We start from the raw sequence: 23480 nt of genomic DNA, 5'->3' as shown, positions 1-23480 counted from the left end.
GTGCACCGAATCAGAGTTCCACAAAGAGCTATAGAGCGAGCCATGTTAAGTATTTCACTTAGACGTATTCCCAACGTGGTGATCCGTCAAAAGAGGAAAGTGTTCAACGTCGGTATGCGGGTCGCCGAACTGAAATGGGAGTGGCAGGATTCTTGGCTCGTGGGGGGATGGAAGGTGGAAAAATGCGATGACAGAATAGTGGCCAATAGACGGAACAAAAACAGTTTGAATCCTTTCTGCCATATAAAATTTGAACTGTTTTATTAAAAACTTATATTCTATGAAACAACTCAGACAGTTTGAGTCCTTTCTGCTCAATACAAATTGACTTCTTTCAATCAATAAGTATTTCGCTAAAACGACTCAAGACGGTATGAGTCCTTTCTGCTAAATACAAATTGTCTTTTTTCAATGAATAAGTATTTCTCTAAAACGACTCAGACGGGTTGAGTCCTTTCTGCTAAATACAAATTGTCTTTTTTTAATGAATACGTATTTCTCTAAAACGACTCAGAGCGTTTGAGTCTTTTATGCAAAACTAAATTTTTCATGGTTTCATAGGAAATGCGTTTCTGTAAAAGGACTTAAACAGTTTGAGTCCTTTATGTGAAACAAAAAAATGTGTGTTTCATACAATGTGGGTTGGTCCCCCACATCAAAAAAGTATGTTGTAGTTGGTTTTTTACTGTGTTTGTTTTCTTGACAGGTAGACACTACATTAAATAGCATGTTCTAGTATATAACTCAATTTTGACCAAGTTGTGGATTGAGGCCTTTCTGCGTAACTACGTCCAATTTACTGGATTTATACAAAGAAGCCCTGGATGTCCCGCGCTCTATTCAGGATCTTCTCAAGAATACGGATACATTTTACCCCATTTATGACTTTATCAAGAATACGATTGGAGTTATTTGAAAAAATATCAAATACTTACCGGAAAAATACACAGTACCCTGATATGACAAAATACTTAACGATAGATAAGGCTATAAGCCTCGACAATATAATACTAAAGACTTGGTTTCGACCTTATATTTACAAGAAGAAAATTTGAAGATTACAACGAAAGACAAGGCCTTTGGCCTCGAACAAAATCACATAGAAGACAAAATTAAATAAGACCAGGCGGTATGGGATAATGCCCTTAGCCTTTTCCGTGAAAAGGAATAAAAAATACCAAAAAAAAAAAAAAACAAAACTGACACTGACAGACAGTGACACTGTGACAGGACTGACAATACTGACAGGCATGTGCATAGTTGTTTTGTTGAGTTGTTGATTGTTTTGGTTTTCACCTCAGGTTTTCACGGTTTTCTCATCATGTTTTTTTTTGTTTATATTGGCAGGGCTGTGAATGAATCTTGAGTTTATAAAGGTTTCACTAAACTAACTAAAAAGTGTTAGTTGATAATTTTAAGGTAGGTTTTGTGGGTCATTTAAATTTAGATTTACTATAACTTTCCTCATAGCTAGAACTTTCCTCATTCCTAGCTAGGCTAGCTTAATAACTTTGCACACTTTTCTTACTGTAAATTTCCAAATAACTTACTTTTACGCTCTTCCGTCATTATTAATTAAGTAGGTAAATACCTACTTATGCTGAAATAACCTACCTACTCCATGCGTACTTTTCGCTTTTTTTATAGGTAGGTGGTATAGCAGGATGAGGGTAGGATAAAGTGTTATATGGTTAGAACTGTGAAGAACATACATGCTTTCAAAAGTTTTTATCTTAACTTAGTACATTTTTCATCTTAACCTGTAAAATCAGATGATATTTTTTTTCTATTGTGTCTGGAATACAAATAATGGGTCACTGGGATGTGTGATGTGACTGATATATTATACCTAAAGTTATCAAAGATGTTATAAAATGTCGAAGTATTAAAAGATGGTAAAATAGATACTACCTAAATCTTGTTATCGGATTGTCTGGACCAGGCTTAAGAATAGAACCAAATTATAGTATCCATATTAGTTATAGTTAATTAGATATGAGTACCTACTAAACTGCTTATATGGAATAACTCTTATTCTTTGTCTTTACTGTGTACTAGTGATGTAACGAATATTCGCATTCGCATTCGCATTCGCGAATATTCGCATGTTTTTGGATATTCGCATTCGCATTGGCATTCGCAAGATTTTATGCGAATGTTTTGCGAATATCTGTACTTATTAACAAAAACTATTTGAAAATAATGGTAGGTTAACAATATCTAAATCCATTCGTCTACTTATAACTTTTTTATTACAAGTTACCCTCTTAATCACATTTCCAGTCTTACTTTATCATTTGGTATTATTTAAGTATTTACTTTGGGAAATGAAACTTAAGATGTTAATAGTTTCATAAGACATAAACTCTTTAAACAAACAAAAAGCGTATTTTGACAGTATACAGGGTTATTAGCAAGTAGACCTGATCCTTTCAGGAGGTGACCTGAACATTTCCAGTCGATTGAACCCTATAATGCATAATCCGAAACTTAACCATTTCTAAGATATTTAATATTTAATTTTTTTTTAATTACAAAATGTTATGCTTTAAACCGAAAAAAAAACTAGCCATATTTCAATTTTTTTTATTTGTTTTGCATAAGTGACACCTTAATAAACTAATTAAAATAATCAAATATGCATTATTTGACTGAAATTAGACACAATACCTAAAAATAATTAAACATTTTATAAAAAATTAAAACGTAAAAAGAAATAAGTTAAATTAAAAAAGAATATCATATGTAAATTTTTTGTGCACTTCAACTTAAAAATGTTTTCAATTTATAAGCTTTCAAATAAGATATTTCAGTATCAAATCGATTTGGGTATCACCAAGATATAGCCAAAACAACCAGCACAGGCTGACAAGACAAAATTGAATAGAAAAACTAACAAGATTAGCCCAATTTAAAGGTAAAAAGTGTAATTGATTTCAGTCATGTTGACTTTAGTATGGAAACTCCTATTGAGTTTTCTCCGCCTTCTCTGGTTGTTTTGCCCATATCTTAGTGATACCTAAATCGATTTGATATTGAAATATCTTATTTGAAAACTTGTAAGATGATAATGTAAAAAAAACTTAAATATTAAATATCTTAGAAATGTTTAAGTTTCGGATAATGCATTGCATAGGTTCAATCGACTGAAAATGTCTTCCTCTATCACCTCTTGAAAGGATCTGGTCTACTTACCAATAACCCTGTAGTGTTAGAACAAGACAGTCATAGATTTAAATACGTTTAAATGTTTCGTGTAAGTTGTCCTCAGAAACCGCACAAAGTCGCAGTTTGTTACTACTTTTATAAAAAACTGCGACTAGTATTGGCTAGTTTGATTCGTATTCTGATTCGCCTAGAACGTAACGTGCCTCGTGCAGTACGAGACTGCCACTAAACCATAGAAATGGCTCCAAATTTGAACACAAACTGAATATTCGCATTCGCATTCGCATTCGCATTCGCGAATGTCGATATCAGATATTCGCATTCGCATTCGCATTCGCGAATGTCCAAAACAACACATTCGTTACATCACTACTGTGTACTCACATAGTGTAGTACATAACTCCTTGTTTAGTTCATAACAATTGCACTAGTAATAAAATAAAACTGTTATTTTATTTTTTAGAAGGTTTAGTGATAGATATACTTACACAATACTATATTTGTAGATTATATGCTTACCTTGCCTACTGGCCATGTCTGTGTAAATGTGAATAAAGTTAGTTCAAAGTCAAAGTCAAATATTTTTATTCATTGTATAAATATAAAATTTTCTGATGAATGACAATTTTTATAAACTACTCTCCGTTCTGATAAGGGGGGGCTCTTTCTGTCTTAGAAGAAGAACAGAAGCGAGAAACTGCTAGGCCATCTTTTAAAAAAAATACTTATAATACCTATAATACTTAAAACTAGTTGGTATACAATACTTATAAGCTTAGTAATAATCATTATATAATAATATGAGCAGAGCTAACTACTTATCACAGCCATGCCATGCATTAACTAGGTGTTACTCAACAGTCAGAGCGTTTCTACATATTTCCTCCTCCCTACCTTACAGTAAATTGTATTAATAATAATAAAGATAAAGATACTCTTTATTGCACACAAACAGAAACAGTATTACAAACATGAAAAGAAAATAAATAGCATAAATAATCCTAACTAATATTATAAATGCGAAAGTAACTGTGTCTGTGTGTCTGTCTGTCTGTCTGTTACTCTTTCACGCCAAAACTACTGAACGGATGTGAATGAAATTTGGTATACATATGGATACTTTTTATCCAGGAATTCCCACGGGAAAACTTTTTAAGGCGAAGCGAAGCTCACGGGAACAGCCAGTAATTAATATTTATTCAGAAAAAATAATATTATAAAAAAGGTACAGGTTTGCCACCTTGATTAGCCAACGAGCAGCCACTACCTCTGAGTAGCCTGCGTGCTAGCCTTGTATAGTTTCAAAAGACACAAGTTTTTATTTAAGACAAGTTGTCCCGCGAGCTTCAGTTCGCCTTAAAAAGTTTTCCCGTGGGAATTCCGGGATAAAAAGTAGCCTATGTTCTTTCTCAGGGTCTAGCTAGACCATATGTATACCAAATTTCATTTAAATTTGTTCAGTAGTTTTGGCGTGAAAGAGTAACAGACAGACACAGTTACTTTCGCATTTATAATATTAGTTAGGATTGGTTTTGTAGGTTTAATGAACATTATGTACTTATTGTAAAGGATATTTGTTTACAGTGCGATGTCAGCGGTGGACACGGCCCCCGGTGCCGCGGCGGGGGAGGAGGGGCCGGCGGGGGATGGGGGGGAGGGGGGCGCGCGGGGGCTCACAGCGGCGCAGCGCGCGCGCGCCGAGCGGCAGCGGCTGCGGGCGCGGGAGCTACGCGCTGCTGCTAAACCAGATAAATACTGCAGGTTTGCTGCCTTGATTTTTAATTTATTTGCTCCCGAAATAGTACCTATGTACTAGTGATGTAACGAATATTCGCATTCGCATTCGCATTCGTGAATATTCGCATTTTTTTGGATATTCGCATTCGCATTCGCATTCGCAAAAATTTGTGCGAATGTTATGCGAATGTCAGTAAGTCAGTATTAATTAGAAAAAAAACTATTTAAAAATAATGATACGTTAACAAAATCAAAATCCATTCGTTTATAACCTTTTTAAGAAACTTCATCACATTTGCAGTCTTTACTTTATCATTTGGTATTATTTATAATGATAAATCTGTCGGATGAGTTTATATCAGCTCGGCAAATCTCGGAACAAAATTGAGCCTGCGTTCCTATACTGTGTGTTATGAACTTGCAATAATTCTTGACTACCTCGACGTAGAGATACGATTTTGGTATCATTGTTTAGCTTATTTCAAATACATTAAAAAATAGATGAAAACCGGCCAAGTGCGAGTCGGGCTCGCGCACAAAGGGTTCCGTAGCAGCAAAATTACAGTTAAATCAACCTATCTCAAAAACTATAAGAGATACTTTGATCAAACCAAAAATCGTTGAAAGAGTTAATTAGCATGCATCACCTCTATTTTTTTTAGAATTTTATACCCCGTAGTTATAAAAATAGAGGGGGGGGGACATACTTTTTACGACTTTGAGAGCTGATATCTCAAAAACCGTTCACTTTAAGAAAAATGTTTTTTAAAAAACTTTATATCATTTTAAAAGACCTTTCCATTGATACCCCACACGGGTATGTACATCGAAAAAAAAAATTTCATCCCTCAGTTACATGTATGGGGGGCCCCACCCCCAATTCTTTTTTTTACTATTTAGTGTCATATTTTTGTAGCGGTTCATACAACACATATTCCCATCAAATTTCATCACTGTAGTACTTATAGTTTCCGAGTAAATCGGCTGTGACAGACGGACAGACGGACAGACGGACATGACGAAACTATAAGGGTTCCGTTTTTGCCATTTTGGCTACGGAACCCTAAAAAAGGGGATATTTTCAAAGTAATTCAAGTACTTAAATGTAGATTTTTTATGTCTTTTTGCGTCAAAAAAAAATTAGATTAGGTACTTTTAACTTATTTTATGCACCTTTTTAGCAGTTGTGGGTATTTATTTTTACTGGATAGAAATGTCTATTTGAGGATAAAAACATTTTATTTCATATCCGTAAGGCCTTTAAATCTCTAGATAGGATTTTTTTATGAAGAAGAAGAAAAAACTAATTAAGTACCTATCTAAAACTTTAAATGGTCGCCATTTTTAGAATAAGTATTGAGATTTGACCGCACATATGGGGGTGTTTACTCAGTGAAATTACTCGTAGAATCCACCCTTAAAGTTTGCCGGGTCCGAAAAACAACACACTGTTGTGTGAGAACAGTCGCAATGTGTCGTAACAGTTACGGGGCAAAAACAAGTGTCATCATCATCATCATCATCACGACCCATCACGTCCCCACTGCTAGGGCACGAGTCTCCTTCCAATTAAGGAAGGGGTTTAGGCCTAGTCCACCACGCTAGCCTAGTGCGGGCTGGTGGACCCCAACACAAGCAAGCTTGTGTTGAGAAAGTTGTCGGGTAAGTGGGAAACCCGACTGTCAGATGTTTTCAAGCTGCCCGAAGGCCTCTGACAACGCTTAACGGTTGCTGCCGAAGCAGCAACCGGGACCCACGGCTTGACGTGCCGTCCGAAGCAAGGAAGCGTCCAGAAAAAAAAGACAACTTAAAATCGGTCACCCATCCAATCACCGTGCCATGTGTTGCTTCACCTCAGTGATCAGCAGTTACGATCACTGAAGCTAGCTCGAACACGGACGCTTCGAAAAGTGTTACTACTTCACACAAAAACTGCGTCTAGTATTGGCTAGTCTGATTTGAAATGCGCCTAGAACAGCAAACCATACAAATGTGGCCAAATTTGAACACAGACTGAATATTCGCATTCGCATTCGCATTCGCGAATATCGATATCAGATATTCGCATTCGCATTCGCGAATGTTCAAAAACACACATTCGTTACATCACTACTATGTACGTATGATTCAATGGCCCTTCAATTGTTACAACATTACCTACACTGAGGATTAGTGTAGGTAATGTTGTAACAATTGAAGGGCCATTGAATCTTATGGTATTATGGAAAAGTTACCAAATCTTTCGTTTTGTTTGTCAGGGACGAAAAAGAGTCAGGTCCGCGCGCGATCGTGTCCGGCGGAGAGAAGCTGCTGGACACGGGCGGCGGCTTCCTGCTGCCGGCGAGCGAGGCGCCGCGCGCCGCGCCCGCCCCCGCGCCCGCGCTCCCCGCCCCGCCCCCGCGGCGCGCCGACTGGCCCGCGTGCGTGCAGTGCGGCGCGCGCTTCCCCTCCAGCTACCTGCTGGACAAGTTCTCGTGGGCGGCGTGCGACGCGTGCCGCGAGCACGAGCAGCACGAGCTGCTGACGCGCACGGAGGCCAAGGAGCTGTTCCTGCTGAAGGACTGCGACCTGGACCTGCGGCCGCCGCCGCTGCCGTGCGAGCGCCGCCGCAACCCGCACCACCGCGCCGGCGACATGCGCCTGTACCTGCGCGCGCAGCTGCAGGCCCGCGCGCATGAGGTGTGGGGCGGGGAGGCGGGGCTGGCGGCGGCGCGGGGCGAGCGGGAGCGGCGGCGCGAGGGCGCGCGCGGGAAGCGCTACGCGGCGGAGCTGCGCGCGCTGCGCATGGAGGCGCGCGGCTCGCTGTACGCGGCGGCGCGCGCTGGCCACGAGCACCGCTGGGGGGCGGAGGCGCCGGCGCCGGCCGCGGGGGACGACATGTACCAGCGCACCTGCCTCGACTGCGACCACACGCAGCTCTATGAGAAGATGTGATCGCCCTTCGACTTCATTATTACCTCAATATCATTGAAATTGTACATTTTGTCCTTGCATCAAATGAGGTATTGTTGGTAATGATAGATTGGTTTATGATTATGGTTCGGAGATCTGCTGAGGTAGATTCTACCATACGTATTGCAGGAGAAGTTACCGACTGCTGAAACGCTATCGGGCTGGTGGCGTCTCGTTCTCCTATCCGCCAGTGTCCTCAACTACTCTTGATCGTGTGCCCTATGCCCATCGAACACACTCTTTTTCCACACAGTGCGATCCTCCGCAAGCTCCTCCCATCCCATAATGGTTAATACCGAATGAGTTCATGTCTCTCTTGGCACAGTCTTTGAATCGTAGCAGTTGTCTTCCGACATGTCTCTTTCCATGTGCTAAAGCGCCAAGCAAAACACGACGCGGTAAACGAGAGATCCATCCTGTGCACATGCCCCAGCCATCGCAACCGCCTCTGTTTTAGCAATGCCGTTAGACTAGGAAGCTGAGCGATTTCAAGCACCCTCTCGTTGGTGACCCTATCCTTCCACGAGATCTCCAGGATGTCCCGGAGGCAGCGCATATGGAATGTGTTGAGTCGGCATTCCTGTCCATAATACGGGATGGGCCATGAACATGAATTTGTTAAAAAAAAGAAAGACTTTTTTTTAAATATTATAAATGTGAATATACTTAACTCAGCCATACCTTATTTGCAAGGCATCACCACTTTTTCGAAGGATTAAGTTAAAATAGAACGTTAGCATAGTAACTGTCGATTTGTACCTTTAATTAAATATTTTTAAGTAATAATAATTTATTAAGTAAGGAGAAGTAAATGAAAGAGGAGAAATAAAAATCGTGGAATGAAAAAGATGTGTATATTTAATAATCTAGAGTTAGTCTCCGGGCGGGGGAGGCGCGGCGGGGCAGTGTCTTCGGCCCCGCAACATAGACAATTCGTAAAGAAAAAAAAACGAAATGTACAATATTTATAGTTTAAATAAATGCGTAATCCTAGGGGGGCGCGCGCGGCGCTAGACGGCCTTGAGGTCCTCGGGCAGCTCGTTCTTGGGGTGTTTGTTCTCAAAGTGCTGCTTGTAAGTCTTGGGGTCCGGCATCTGCGCCTGCAACAACACAACATGCATTCATTCACATAGAAAGAAAAGGATTAATTTAACATATCAGTCATCAGTGATGTAGAAACAGCTGGTAGCTTGTTACATTATTAACAATGACATCTTGTTCTGCAAACAAGTGTGGTTGAAAAATATCTAGTATTATTATCTAGTGACTCCACTGCTACATAGCAAAAGGTTCAACTATCTACCTAAGTAATTTTTTTAAACAATATTTATGCATGCTAATAAAGTGTTTGTTTACTTTTTTCACTATAAGAACAAGTGGTTTCTATATAATAATACACACATCTCACACAGGCTACTGTGGCCCCGAGCTAGGCAGAGCCAGTGATATGGGTGTTTGGCAGATGATATATCTTATCTACATAAGTATTATACAGGGATGCTAATGCAGAGGCTTGCATTGAGGCATTGGTTAGTGCTCTGCCTACAGAGATTGAGTTTCTGCACTGCTCGAGCGTGAATGAGTGCAGGGCGGCGGTACCTTGCACACGGAGCACACGTGCACGAGCGCCTTCTGCGCGGCTTTCTTCTGGTCCGTGGCGCTGTGGCCCTGCTGCTTCTTCATCTTGGACTGCTTCTCCGCCGCCTTCGCCTGCGACTGCAGCTTCTGTTGCCCGCGGGCCATGCTGAAACCGACAACCGCATTATTCTTCAACTTTACCTCCGCTGCTGTGTATACTCTACCTATTCTGAGCGTGCATTGCTCACGAAATGAGCAATCCATGACAAAAGAAAGTGACATATTGTTGGGTGGACCTTTATCCTAACCCCGATATATTGAATATGTATAAAACTTTACTCACCTAGGTATTTTTTATGATAGAGTTTCAATTAAATAAACGGTAGGCTTAAAATAAAGAAAGCCTTTTTGAAGAATTAAAACTATTGAACAAAAATCCACGCACGTAAAAATCGAAATCGTTTTTTTTTTAGAAAAAAAAAACTAATCTAAGTAAGTAAAGTTTCTGCTCTGTGAACATATGAATTAGAATAAGGAGCTCCTTTTTAAGTAATTTTTTGGTTGGACAATCTCCGTAGTGACTATAATTTTATTGATCGGATCGGACCCTTGTAAAGATATATATTTTTAGTACTAAAATTCAAATTTGAGCCTTTTGACTACGTGGACTTGGGCTTGTAAAACTTAATGGCTGAAGCCAACAGAAACAACTAACTGCAAAAAAAATATGTCAAAATCATCTGTTTGTTGTCACATGTCACATAACCTGTCATTGTCATTTGCTTTGCTGTGTTCATTTCATGGACATGGCTTTGTTGTTGTTTTGTTGAGGTTATGTTAATTTTTGATTATGGTATCGATCGAAAACAATATTAACTATAAATAGAGGTTAATTTATTTGAGGTTTATAGTTCAGTGGTTGAATTCCCGGTGTTTTGATATAACGAGTATGTTAAGGAGGCTTACAGCATGCATGCGCCGGATGAGGGTGGATGAGCGCAGCGCGTCGGGTGGCATCGGCGCGGACGACAGCCCGTTGCGCGGCATGCTGGCGGGCGCGGCGCAGTTCGGCGAGGGCGGCGAGCAGATGGCGCCGGAGCTGCAGTGGGCCACGCAGCCCTACCCCGCGCGCCCCGGCCCCCGCCCCGCGCCGCGCCCGCTGCCGCGCGACCACGCCGTGCTGCTGTTCCCGGGCGAGGGCTCGCAGTACCTGGGCATGGGCCGCCAGCTCATGCACATCCCGGCCGTTAAAGACCTGTATGACCTGGCATCAGAGACAGTCAAGTATGTATTATATCCCTTAGCATCCTAACTATGGTCTATTCTATTCTCTATGGGGTGTAAATACCTACACCTGGCTCTCTGGAAGTGTAAACTCCCTGTCTGAGCTTGGACCATTTTCCCACCATGCTGGTCCACTGTGGGTTGGTCGGTTCACATATCTAGATGTGCTAAATCTAGATATATCCAGGTTTCCTCACGATGTTTTTCCTTAACTGTAAGAGTGATGCTATACCTACATTGTTCTTAAATTCAAAGAATTAACCTAACTACAGTATTCATGCTATTAAGTATTTTTAATAATTTTTACTTACTGAATGAAATGAAAAATGAAATTTATAATGATTATGAGTTATCTAACTCCTTACAAATGTAAAGATTTGCCTCACCTTTTGACTGACTGACTGCAGAGATACTGGTTTACTTGTCTAAGGCTGGCTGCTAATCTTTGACATTTCTATGCATTAGAATGCTGAATCAATGAATGTAGATTGGTTGATGTATGTGTGTAGGTGGGACGTGGCGGCGGTGTGCCAGGGCGCGGACGCGGCGGCGCTGGCGGCGCGCGCGCAGGTGTGCGTGCTGGTGACGTCACTGGCGGCGCTGGAGGCGGCCCGCGAGGCGCGCCCGGGGCTGCCGCAGCGCGCGCGCGCCGCCGCCGGCTTCTCGCTCGGCGAGGTCACCGCGCTGGTCTTCGCCGGGGCCATCGACCTCGAGCCCGCGCTACGCTTTGTGAGCTACTCCTGTTTTTCTTTCCATATGAATGAGATGATGTGGATGGTATGAATGACAATGACGTGGTGGTGTGGTGGCAGGTGGAGCTGCGGCAGGCGGCGCTGGCGGCGGCGGGCGCGGGGCGCGGGGGGCTGGCCACGCTGTGGCTGGCGCCGGCCGCCGACCTGCGCGCGCTGCTGCGGGACGCCGCCGCGCACGCCGCCGAGCAGGGAGACGACGAGCCCTTCGCTGAGGTATCATTCAGTTGTCCCCATTTGTTGTTGGTGTGATTCCAGTGGACTATTTTGAACACTGACTGTTGCAGGTGGCGAACTACCTGTACCCGGGCTGCAAGGTGGTGGCGGGGTCGGAGGCGGCGCTGCGCTGGCTGGAGGCGCGCGGGGCGGGGCGCGGGGTGCGGCGAGCGGCGCGCGTGGCGGCGGCGGGCCCGCTGCACTGCCGCGCCGTGCGCCGCGCCGCGCCGCCGCTGCGGGAAGCGCTGCGTATGATGGAGGTTCACCCACATACAATATTACATAGTCAAGTGTTAGTGAAGCTGCTTCCGCGGCATGGGTTCCCAGGGCAAACATTCGTATGTACTATAAATGTATTTCTGACGGTCGGATGTGTGAAAGACGTCTCGACATTCGCCTTCTGGCTTTTGTTCTTGTCCATGAATAGTTGGGATTTACTAGTCATTTGTATAGTCAGTGTAATAAGTAGGTACTTTTGTATCTTGTAAAACTAACAAGACGAACGATCAATGTTTTAATGAATATAAAGGCGTTGTTATACCTACTAATATACTAGTTATTACTCTGTGCTAATACATGAATGTTCCCGGCAGGTGCGTGACCCGCGCATCACGGTGGTGAGCAACGTGGACGCCAAGCCCTACCGCGACGCCAAGCACGTCAGTATACAAACACACATGACTAAACCTCATAACTTGGCCGGCGAGGGTCTGTACCGTGCATTGTGTTGCAGATCGTGCGCCAGCTGCCGCTGCAGGCGTGCTCGCCGGTGCGCTGGGAGCAGACGCTGCACGCGCTGTTCGCGCGGCCCCGGGGCGGGGGCGCGGGGGGCGAGGGCGGGGGCGGGGGGTTCCCGCAGGTGCTGGCGCTGGGCCCGGGCCGCGCGCTCCGAGCCACGCTCAAGCAGGTCAACGCCAAGGCCTGGGACAACTGCCTGCAGATCGACGTCTGACGCCCCCTCGTCACCTCATTGTAAATACCACAAGTATATAAACTCGACTTGTTACACTTTTAAACTAAGCTGCGATTATGACTCACGAATGTTGCAATCATCAAAGTAAAAAAAAGGCAGAATGAAGTTCGCAAGCTAAAAACTGAAGCACCCTAAGTGAGTCGATTAAATTGTTACGACGCCGCTATTAAGCAACATCGCACCTACACACCCACACTCTCATTTCACCGCCATTGTTGTGCTTCATTTTTTAGTTAGCGATATTCCTTCCGCCTATTTTTCTACTTCGATGATTGCAGTAAGTGTAATTGTTAGCGCCGAAAGTGTATTGATCTAAGCCTATAGTACCTATACCTATAGTAATCTTTGTAAAAAATAGTTAACTGAATTTGTATAATATTTATACATTTAACAGTAGTAAATAAATATAAACGTGATAGATGTAATTATTAAAGTTGTTGTTAAAGATACTCGTGTTTTAAATTCTTTGACATTCTTCCAGTGGCTTCAGGAATTAAATAAAAGTCAGATATGGTCGTAAAAATATAGTTACTATTTAATAAAAATAAATAACATTTTACAAAATACTTCATAATCTGATTCACAACAGTGTGCAGTGTCTACTTACATTATATACTTACAACTACGAGGTTCATCGATCTATCTCACGGTAACGAGCAACGCCGCGCCCGCTCGCACCAAATATAAAACTTTAAATATGTACTGTATAAATCTTCACATTGTACTTAATATTGAGCAGATTTACGGTCAACTATTATGTATTTACATATTGGTATATAATGATAGTTAAGTTGAAAAGGTATATATACAATAAAAATTGGCGAATTCAATTACAATAAGAGAGCGGAACGTAAAGCGGTGTACTCACTCGAAGGCGCTCGGCGTCGCTTCCACAGACAACACTAACTATACTGAATATGGGACCTATTTTGAACACAAAAGACCAATTTGATTATAGAATGGTCGATGATGTGGTTGTGATCCCGGATCGTCGCCTACAGGTTGAGCGGGTTGAGCGAGAGCTGGCCGCCGCGGGTGGCGATGCGGAGGCCGAGCTCGCTGAGCGCGCGGCGGTGCGCGTCGTGCTCGCCCCGCGCCGCCGCCAGCGCCGGCCCCACGCGGCCCAGCGCCTCGCGCGCCCACGCACTCGCCAGCTGCAGCTCCTCCTGCAACAACATCATTATAATGCTGAGTCGTGAGCACAAGTTTCAATCCTCCGTTAACGTTGCGTATCGTCAACTGTCACTGTCAAAATGTAAGGCAAAGTTAGTACAGTGCCACAAACTTATCTGTTCCGGTGACAGCTCACATAAATGTTTAATATTTCTTAATTCTATAAGATTTTATGTTGCTCGTATTGTTAATTCGCTCTTGCGGTGTTAATAAACCCATCTAATCTTCTACAATATACAATTCATTAGTAAGTAATGAGATATTGATCAATTTAGTTCGCTCTCACCGGAACAGATAAGTTTGTCGCACTGTACCAAAAGTGACATTTGTTTTTTTTGTAGAATTTCACCAAACGCTAAACATATTTAGACTGTAGCCTGTCATACGTCTGTCAGTTAGTACAAAATGTATTTAAAATTTGATTTAAATACGTTTAGCGTTTGATAAAAGTGACCCTTCGTGTAGATTCGAAAATAGTATCGAATCCTATGCTCGCGCCTCTGTATTCAGTATACTTGCGGTGACTGTTACACCACCGCATTCCGATAAAGATTATTAATGTTCTCAAGATGCCACGTGTCAGGAGTTATGTGCATCATGACGTCGGGTCACCACGCGGGCGGTACCTGCGCGGTGGGCAGCGCCAGGCGCGCGGCGCGCGAGGCCCGCGACAGCACCACGGCGCTGGTGTAGATGTCGATGGTGGCCGCCGCCAGCAGGTTCAGCACCTGCTGCTCCTCCACCACGCCCTGCAAATGTAACAAGAGTCTAAATACCTTAATTGTCAATACTACATGTACCTAATGGCTAGAAAAACATTTTCTCCTATAGTACAGGCTAGACCTAGTTTAGGTGAAATTAAAAATGTAAAAAACACATTCCTAGATTACCTAAGTACCTATATATATATTAACACCATGTGAAAAAAGGTCCACTAGCGCCTCACATGTCGAGCGATGGTGTGTGGGATAAACTAATCAACCTTAAAAACCCCCCGATATTCAAAGAACCGATAAAAAGAAAAGATAGTTAATCAATTAAGTTTGATCCGCATTAATTATTATATAGAATAGAATAAATCTTTATTCAAAGAAAACAACTTATGCTATTACATACATCCCACAAAACCAAATGTTAATATGGTTTGACTGTGGGTAAGGAGTCGCACTACATAACAAATTTATCATAGCTTAGTAGCACATATGACATTTATAAATATACCTAGCTTACATTATAGTTAAACATATTAAGGATTCAATATTTCCTCTACCTAACACCGAAATTGTTATAATTTAGCTTTTCCTTCCCTTTCTTGGCTTGTTTAGTAGAGTGTGTGCTTGGTGGCGGACTGACCTTCCCGTACTTGACGAGCGTGCCCTCCACGGCCTGCCCGAACTGGTCCACGGCGGCCGCCAGCTCGCCCGCCGCGCCGCGCAGCTCCGGCGCCACCAGCGACCCTGCAACACACACACATCGCAACGCTTGTAGTAGTCGTAGGATTTATGAGTAAAAATTAATGTCATCTAAGTAAAGAAGTGCATGAAGAAACAGTTATGAAACATTTTCTGCGCGCAGAAAAGGAGTTCAAAATCGTTACATATCTCAAAACTACATATCCTAAGAAAAAAAGGTGTTTCGGATTCCAAACAACTGTATCTCTAGTCTTACATAGGTACACTATTGACCGGACACCCTGTATAAAGCATCTGTCTATATAAGTGACAGGCAGGACTCCAGCTATATTTAACTCTGTATAAGCTAACCAACTTATTCATAGAAACGTTACAGAACGTTTTAGCTATTGATAAGAACAAATTGTTCCTTGACAGAGGGACAAAACAGTTCAATAGCCAATAGCTAAAACATTCTGTAACTTTTGTATGGATAAGGGGGTTAATTACACTCACGGGCAATGAAAAGGTTCCACTGAGAAAAGCACCAAACTTCTGCTAAACGGAAAAGGCTACCTTAAAGACGCCTTCTGCAACATTGAAGTATATTTAACAGAGCCTCAGGATATTACCAACTAGAAACGGTAGTATTTTGTTCTAATTTTATATCAAATGTTTGAAAAAAATGGCGTCGTTTGGTGTCTGTATTTTGTGAACAGAACTTTTTCATTGCCCGGGAGTGTATATGGTATGAGTGTGGTGGGTGTGGTACCGATGTCGGCGCGCGGCGCCAGGCCCACGGCGCGCTGCGCTCGTCTCGCTCCCTCCGTGAAGATGAGCGACAGGTGCGCCGCGGGGTTCTTGAACGCGCGCTGCAGCTCCTTCAGCGACGAGCCCGCGAACTGGATACCTGCGACACGCAACACACGTCACTACACTATTGTATCACTATGTGAAATACTGAAATACTCATTTATTGGTAATTAATTATTACGGTGGTATGTAATCGAATACGTGAGTGGGCATGTCGTTTATGTCAGTTGAGCTTTTACGTTTTATCTTTTTTATTACGTTGTGCACCTCCGTTAGTGTTATCGGTGCAAACGCCATCCTCGTGTAGTCGCCTTCTGCGACTCCTTTACGGATTTAGATGCCTTTATGTTAGAGAAAGTTTACATTATGTACTTATTATCCCAAAATTCACACGATAAATCTTTTTAGAGCTAAGCGAGGCTCACGGGCAAAGCTAGGTATACACAAATGTGAGTAAAGCTCATTAAAGTGTATAATGTTGGAGTGTTGTATTGTACTGGTGTGGGGCTACATGCTGCATGCATTACCTTAACTTAATGAAGATTAATTGAAAATATTGTCTTGTCGCAAATTTTTTAAATAATGTGTTACTATTAACCTTTATTCTCAACTTAAATTTTTTATTGTACAGCATAAGACGAAAGAGACTAATCCCTACGACACAGGGAATCCTAGTGTAGGGGTTAGGGATATTATAACACTGTTTCAATGTTTTGCTATCAATAAAGATATTTGTATTTGTATTTGGTAGTGAGCGGGTACCGGTGAGCGCGACGAAGAGGCGCAGGATGTCGTTGGTGCCCTCGAAGATGCGGAAGATGCGCAGGTCGCGCAGCACGCGCTCCAGCCCCGTGGCCTTCATGTAGCCCATGCCGCCCAGGATCTGCAACACCACACCACGCCACATTACAATAATGTGGGGACATCTCATACACGACCTTCCGACCCTTAAGCATAGTTTACACGGAGCCAACACTGGCTGCCAATGCTGGCTTGGTTTTGGCCTTGTGTAAACAGTCTTTCAAGCCAAGCCAGCGCTGGCTGCCAACGCTGGCGAGAATTGAGCGACCGTCTATTTTTCTAGCCAGTGACTGGATGGCGCCAGCATTACTGGCTTCGTGTAAACTTTGCTTAAATTAGGCAAAGCCTGTAATAGCCTATAATATATAGGTTGGTTATAGGTATTATTATAGGACAGAACAAATAGGAGTCTATCTAGGTATAGGTACCTATCTGTCGAGTACAAATATCTGTGCCAGCCGAGAAACCTTCGGCATAGCATGGCTATGATAAATAGTAGGCTCTGCTCATAATTATTATAATAATTATTATTAAGCTTATAAGTATTGTACACTAACTAGTTTTAAGTCTTTTTTTGAAAAGATGGCTCAGGAGTTTCTTGCCTCCGTTCTTCACCTTAGACAGAAGGAGCCCCCCTTATCCGAACGGAGAGTAGTTTGTAAAAATTGACGTTCATCAGAAAATTTTATATTTTTACGATGAATAAATTTTTTTGACTTTTTTTTTTAGCTGTCCAGCATCCACAGTCTCTACTGACCTGTATGGCCTCGTCGACGACGAGCCAGGCGGCGTCGCTGGCGAACACCTTGCTGATGGCGGCCTCGAGGTGGTAGTCTGAGCAGCCGGCGTCCATGTTGCCCGACACCATGTAGGCCAGCGACTCCGTCACGTACTGCAGCATGCACATGTGCGCCAGCTTGTCCTGTCGGAGGCGGAGTTAACCACTGGTTATACATTGTTCATCATTGGTATTGCATGAGAACTTTTCGTCCGTAATTATTTGATCAAGTGTGTGTGTGTGTGTGTGTGTGTGTGTGTGTGTGTGTGTGTGTGTGTGTGTGTGTGAGTGTGTGTGTGCGGTACCCGTATGGCGGTGAAGTCCATGAGCTTGCGCTTGAACTGCGTGCGCGCGGCGGCGTGCTCGGCGGCCTGGCGGATGGCGGCGCGCTGCGTGCCGGCCAGCGCCGCCGCCATGCCGAACCGCCCGTTGTTCAGGATGTTCATCGCCACCTGGGGAAACAATTTTATTTATTTATCAATTCTCTGGTTCCTTACTTGATCCGACAGATTTCCTTTAAGAAAGTGAACCGCGTGGTGGTACCTTGAAGCCGTTCCCGACGCCGCCGAGCACGTTCTCGATGGGCACGGGCACGTCCTCGTAGTACACCTCGGCGGTGTTGCTGCACTTGATGCCCATCTTGTTCTCGGGCGGGCCGGACGACACGCCGCCGAACGAGCGCTCCACGATGAACGCCGTCACCTGCCGACCGCAACATGACATGTAATGAATATTATGAATAATAAATACAATACAATACATGCTGCTCATACTTGCACTGCGTATCATACATTTTATGTATTATACTAGCTGTTCCCGCGAGCTTCGCTTCGCCTTAAAAAGTTTTCCCGTGGGAATTCCGGGATAAAAAGTAGCCTATGTTCTTTCTCAGTGTCTAGACCATATTTATACAAAATTTCATTTGAATCCGTTCAGTACTTATGGCGTGAAAGAGTAACAGACAGACAGACAGACACAGTTACTTTCGCATTTATAATATTAGTTAGAATACAATATACATCATTATTTAGGCCGTGTCCCCACTAGACAAAATGTTAGCAGCGATACTTAGATAGTCAGCGCGCGTAACGCTGCAAACTGCGTACTAAACTAGCAGACTGTGGACACTGCATTTCAAATATGTATATGAAAAGAGTGTACTAAATCGATACGCCCCGCAAGCTCAGTCGGTCGCTAACAGTTTGCGTACTGGGGACACGACCTTAGTCACTTGTGCCAGTGTCACCAACCAGATGCCAAAAATAGATTATTGTTTTTCTTACAAAATCTAGTAAAGCTGAAAATGTATGTGACGATTATTCAGGGTGACGGCACAATGGCAAGCGAGAGGCTTATTCTGAGCGTAACACGAAGAACAATGAACAATGTTTAAGTACTTTACCTTTTCTTTCTTCAACTTTGCTTGTAAATATCTTTATCATACATCTAGCCTTGAATTTAAATAATATTCCTAATAAGTATTTAATATTTTGTACCATAACAATTCAAACCTACCGAAGGTCAAGCCGAGAGTCAAGATTTAAAACATAAGTTGTTGTTGATTTGTTGTAAAATTAGTGTGTAAGAGGCCACTGTCCATTATTTACATTTAGATACACTGAGATATTAGACCGGCTTCAAAAAAAATTTACACATTAGTAAGCAAATATAGATCCCACCCAAAAACATTAAAATGTAAAAATAATGCCAAGTCTCTCGACTCTCGATGCAGTCTTTCCATCGTAAAAAGTTTTGAGATCTCATAAAAGCCAAGTCGTATTCAAAGTATTTAGTAGTTATAAATCAAAATTTAGTAATTTTATTAGTATTATAATTATAGTGACTGGCAATGAGCACAAATTAAAAACTGTCGTGCCCCCAGATAGGGGGTCGATAGACTATTGGTCGGCGCATGTGGCTGCGGGCGGTACCTTGTCCACGGTCTGTCCGTCCTTCTCGACGGGCGTCTGCGCGAACACCGTCATGATCTCGGCGGTGCCTCCGTTCGAGATCCAGATCTTGGACCCGTTCAGGATGTACTTGGTGCCGCACGGGGACAGCACCGCGCGCGTCCTGCAAACATCACGCATACATTCATTATTTATTTGTTTAAATAATAAGTAAAAAAATCATTGAGCACTAATTTCTAAATAAATGACCGTTAAAGTAACATTATGTGATGATTACGAGTGATGCTTAATTGCTGTCCAATCTTTGCGACAAACCCTAGTTCAACCCTACCCCCTACCCCAGGTCTATAATGTGTGTAGTGGCATGAACTCACTTGATGGAGCCGGCGTCGGAGCCGGAGGCGGGCTCGGTGAGGCAGAAGGCGGCGTACTCGCGGTTGGTGACGCGCGTGAGGTACTTCTGCTTCTGCTCGGGCGTGCCGAACAGCAGGATGCCCTTGAAGCCGATGCTCTGGTGCGCGCCCAGCGTGATGCCCACGCCCAGGTCGTGCGCGCCCACCACCTCCACCAGCCGCGCGTACTGCGTGTTGCTCAGCCCCAGCCCGCCCAGCTCGCAGGGCACCTGCGCACACGCACACACACACACACACACGTAGTACACTTGCATCAATACAGACAGATTTAATAATATGACGTTTGTTTTCAAAATAATATGATTCGATTAGAGATGTGTAAACAGACAGTTGAAGAAAAAGGAAGAGAAAATATTTGTGAAAAAAAAGTAAGTACAAAGATGCTTCACTTATTATCTTGATAGAGAAAGAGATAGATGAATATGAATGGAAGGCTACCTGCAGCCCGAAGGCGCCGAGGTCCCACAGCCCGTTGAGCGTCTCCGGCTCGATGCTGGCGTCCTGGTCGTTGCGCGCCGGGTCGTTCACCTGCACACACACGCACACACATCATTTACACAGGTCACGTCGTTCACCTGCACACACACACACACAGACACATCGTTTACACAGGTCACATCATTCCAGCTGACGTTCTGAGAGCAGTAGCCACCTCCAGTTAGGTATTGTCTGTTTACATCACATTGAAGGCGACTCTATGAAGGCGACTCTCAAATAGCATTAATACTTACCTATATACTATTTAGTACAATATTATGTGATACGACACATTTGGCAATGAACCACAGTATGTACGCGTTTCCTACTATAGGTACTTACTTACATATAGGTATTTTGATAGAATAATATTAGATTTAGCAACATCATACATATAACACAAGTGATGCTTTGTTATGCAACTTGCATTTGATTGTGTAACAGTTTAAATTTTATTGTATATAAAGTACCTAGCTATATTGAATGCGATTTGTTGCTATTCAAGCATGTGTGTAAGTATACAAATAATAGTAAAAAAAAATAGATGTCAGGATCACAGGTAGCTAGTATACTATCTATCTATACTTGCACCTATACTAATTATAAAAGAGGTGCTGGCATTTACATTTTTATGAGTCAAAACATTTGATAATCTCATCTGAATAATTATATAAACATGTAAATAATAATAATAACTCAGGAAATCTAAGTGGTTATCTTCTGAGTGAGTAATGAGACCTAATGAGTAATTATGTAATGTAGGTAATTATTTTATGGACTTTGTTATGTCTAATTAGTGTTATTGTTTCATTAAACTGAACTAACTGCATACGACGCGTAACTAAATACCTACTCTTAATGGATTCAAGTATTTCACAACATTTGCCATTCAAATAGAAGGAAATTAAAATTGAAAACCAGTGGATAGTAGATTGAACTCCTGTAGAACTTTACAAAACATTAAAAAGGAGTATACATCAGTACCCTGCAGTGGGTGATATAGGCTGGAGACAAAACAAAAAGTTATAATAAATTTTGGTACTAAATGCTTTTTACTCTGCTACTTTACACAAACAAATGAATTGAGTAAAATCAAAGAGAATCAATGGAAATATGTACAGTCTGCAACAGAGAGGTGTGAGAGCATCCCAGATTTAATATTAATGCCATTTGTCAGTTCTCAAGTGGGCATGTATTAAAAACAAAGTATGCACTAACATTGTCTGTTAGCTTGTTAGGAAACATGTTAGACTGGGAGAGAGGTATTGCTTCTTAGCAAAGTAAACATTCATTGAATTACACAGGTGTGGTAAAATATATCTTGGCAAACTGTACCCTGATTCCTTTGTGTGCTTTTGTGATTGTTTTATGTGTAAAATGTATACTTAATCCTTATACTAATGGGATTACAGCCATAATAATGAATTGTAATTGTATTATGATAGTTTCGTGGTTTTTATGGATTCAAAACTAAGATAAGCTCTTTTTGATTACTATAAATAACACATGCAATGTGACCAACCTCTGAAAAGAACCTCTCGACGGGCGGCACAAGCTCCTGCAGCACCTGCTTCTGGTCGGCGGAGAGCACCTCTGGGTACGGGAACACCTGCGCCGGCTGCAGCTGCCCACGGAACAGGTTCAGGGTGAAGGAGTCCGACTGCCGCACCGCATCCTTGCCCGCCGTGCTTGCAGCTCGGCTGCAGGGACAATATACATAATTATGTACTGTACACCAGTCATGATAAATAACAATATAAGATAGTGATGACTGTTGAACTTATTGTTATCATTGCTACATGTTAGACTCCAGCATACTGAAAATATAATATAATAGAACTTGAAGTATATAAAAATAATAGTAAGTAACATCTAATCTAAGTGAAAGTGTTTTGTTGGTTCACATAATACAATGATCAGCTGGTGACTGGTCAACAGCAAGTGCCATGTGGCATGTGGGCACCGACCGCACAGCACAGCCTCACACGCACACATACTACAACTGCTGCAAGCTGAATGGTATTTGTTGTATAGTTATACAGTATAGTTAGTATGCAATAACAAGGATAATAAAATTATTTGTGTGGACATATTAACCCATGATGGGTGGTAGAAAAGTGACAAATATAAATTTCATAGCTGCCTTGAGCATCTACGATGACCCAACAACTGAGTTATCAATAAAGTGTAATGAATTGGCCTTGATGTAGGTTTGGCTGCCCTACATCGAGGTGAGGGTACAAAGTCCGCGGCGACGGCGGCACGGGCGCGCACTCACCACGAGTACAGCGGCACCAGCTTGTTCTGCAGGCAGCGGTTGGCGCCCAGGATCACCTTCGCACTCTTCATCTTCAGTAGAGAATCAAACAATAATAAAGACGAGATAAGGACGGTTGCCCGTTGCACCACTTGTGTAAGATGTTAAAATACTGAATTATGTTAGAAGAACTATTACAAATTTTAATTTTAAAATAATCTAGTTCTTCACGTAGGTTTTCTCTACGTGAACACGTAACTGTAAAATGTAAATTTTTGCAAAAATAACTACAAAACACGGTATCTACTACGAATAAAAATGAACGAATGATTTTGAACTTGATTGGATTGTAAAACTGAATGAATGGAATGAAGGAAGACGAAAGTTAAGGTGGCAACACATTATCGGACGCGGCTGTCAGCCATAGCCTAGATCTGATTGACCGTTTTATTGTAGTCGTAACCTTCGACTGTTTTGGTCGAAGAGTTGCAGTTGTGACATAAAATCACGCAAACTTTACATAAACATTATCGGACGCGGCTGTCAATCGCAAGTACTCGCAAGCGATTGAGTCTTTGAAATATTAACGATTGTATCAAGGCGCCGACACATTAGCGGACGTGGCTTACGGACACGGCTGTCAGCCGCGACTGATAGTGTGCACGGTCTTTTGGGACATTCCGTGCCAGTCGCTCTCGGACGTCTTTGTCGTTCAGCTTCCACGTCCGACACAATCTTGGAAGTTATACTTCCATGGACGATCGATCGTGACCTCTGACCAAGGGTTCCTTTTTCTGAGTTCGTGACCGA

The 23480-nt window shown here is 42.5% G+C and overlaps 4 protein-coding genes across 4 annotated transcripts; 2 read left to right on the top strand and 2 right to left on the bottom strand.

Moving 5' to 3' along the window:
- Positions 1–1245: 1245 nt before the first annotated feature.
- Positions 1246–8704, top strand: LOC119692346 (DNA repair protein complementing XP-A cells homolog). Its single transcript, XM_048633084.1, has 3 exons — positions 1246–1419; positions 4753–4929; positions 7164–8704. The coding sequence occupies exons 2-3, from the start codon at positions 4757–4759 to the stop codon at positions 7837–7839; spliced, it is 849 nt and encodes a 282-aa protein (XP_048489041.1). The 5' UTR covers positions 1246–1419; positions 4753–4756; the 3' UTR covers positions 7840–8704.
- On the bottom strand, positions 8698–9936 carry LOC119692338 (zinc finger protein 706). The gene is made up of 3 exons (XM_038112570.2): positions 9779–9936; positions 9457–9601; positions 8698–8957 (listed from the first exon to the last, which is right to left on the bottom strand). Exons 2-3 carry the CDS (start codon positions 9598–9600, stop codon positions 8868–8870), a joined length of 234 nt encoding a protein of 77 aa, XP_037968498.1. The 5' UTR covers position 9601; positions 9779–9936; the 3' UTR covers positions 8698–8867.
- A 264-nt stretch (positions 9937–10200) lies between these two features.
- LOC119692337 (probable malonyl-CoA-acyl carrier protein transacylase, mitochondrial) lies at positions 10201–13104 on the top strand. Its single transcript, XM_038112569.2, has 6 exons — positions 10201–10719; positions 11229–11448; positions 11532–11684; positions 11756–11944; positions 12278–12343; positions 12418–13104. Exons 1-6 carry the CDS (start codon positions 10385–10387, stop codon positions 12634–12636), a joined length of 1182 nt encoding a protein of 393 aa, XP_037968497.2. The 5' UTR covers positions 10201–10384; the 3' UTR covers positions 12637–13104.
- Positions 13105–13170: 66 nt separating this feature from the next.
- On the bottom strand, positions 13171–23005 carry LOC119692336 (very long-chain specific acyl-CoA dehydrogenase, mitochondrial). The gene is made up of 13 exons (XM_038112568.2): positions 22692–23005; positions 21936–22113; positions 20375–20464; positions 19898–20145; positions 19545–19686; positions 18157–18315; positions 17919–18065; positions 17593–17757; positions 16797–16917; positions 15994–16131; positions 15184–15287; positions 14457–14579; positions 13171–13823 (listed from the first exon to the last, which is right to left on the bottom strand). Exons 1-13 carry the CDS (start codon positions 22760–22762, stop codon positions 13653–13655), a joined length of 1857 nt encoding a protein of 618 aa, XP_037968496.2. The 5' UTR covers positions 22763–23005; the 3' UTR covers positions 13171–13652.
- Between the last annotated feature and the right edge of the window lie 475 nt (positions 23006–23480).

Source organism: Plutella xylostella, chromosome 5, assembly GCF_932276165.1.
Source record: "Plutella xylostella chromosome 5, ilPluXylo3.1, whole genome shotgun sequence".
NCBI classification, from domain to species: Eukaryota; Metazoa; Arthropoda; class Insecta; order Lepidoptera; family Plutellidae; genus Plutella; species Plutella xylostella.
The sequence above is the reverse complement of the archived record's forward strand: the minus strand, read 5'-3'. Positions and strand labels throughout refer to the sequence as shown.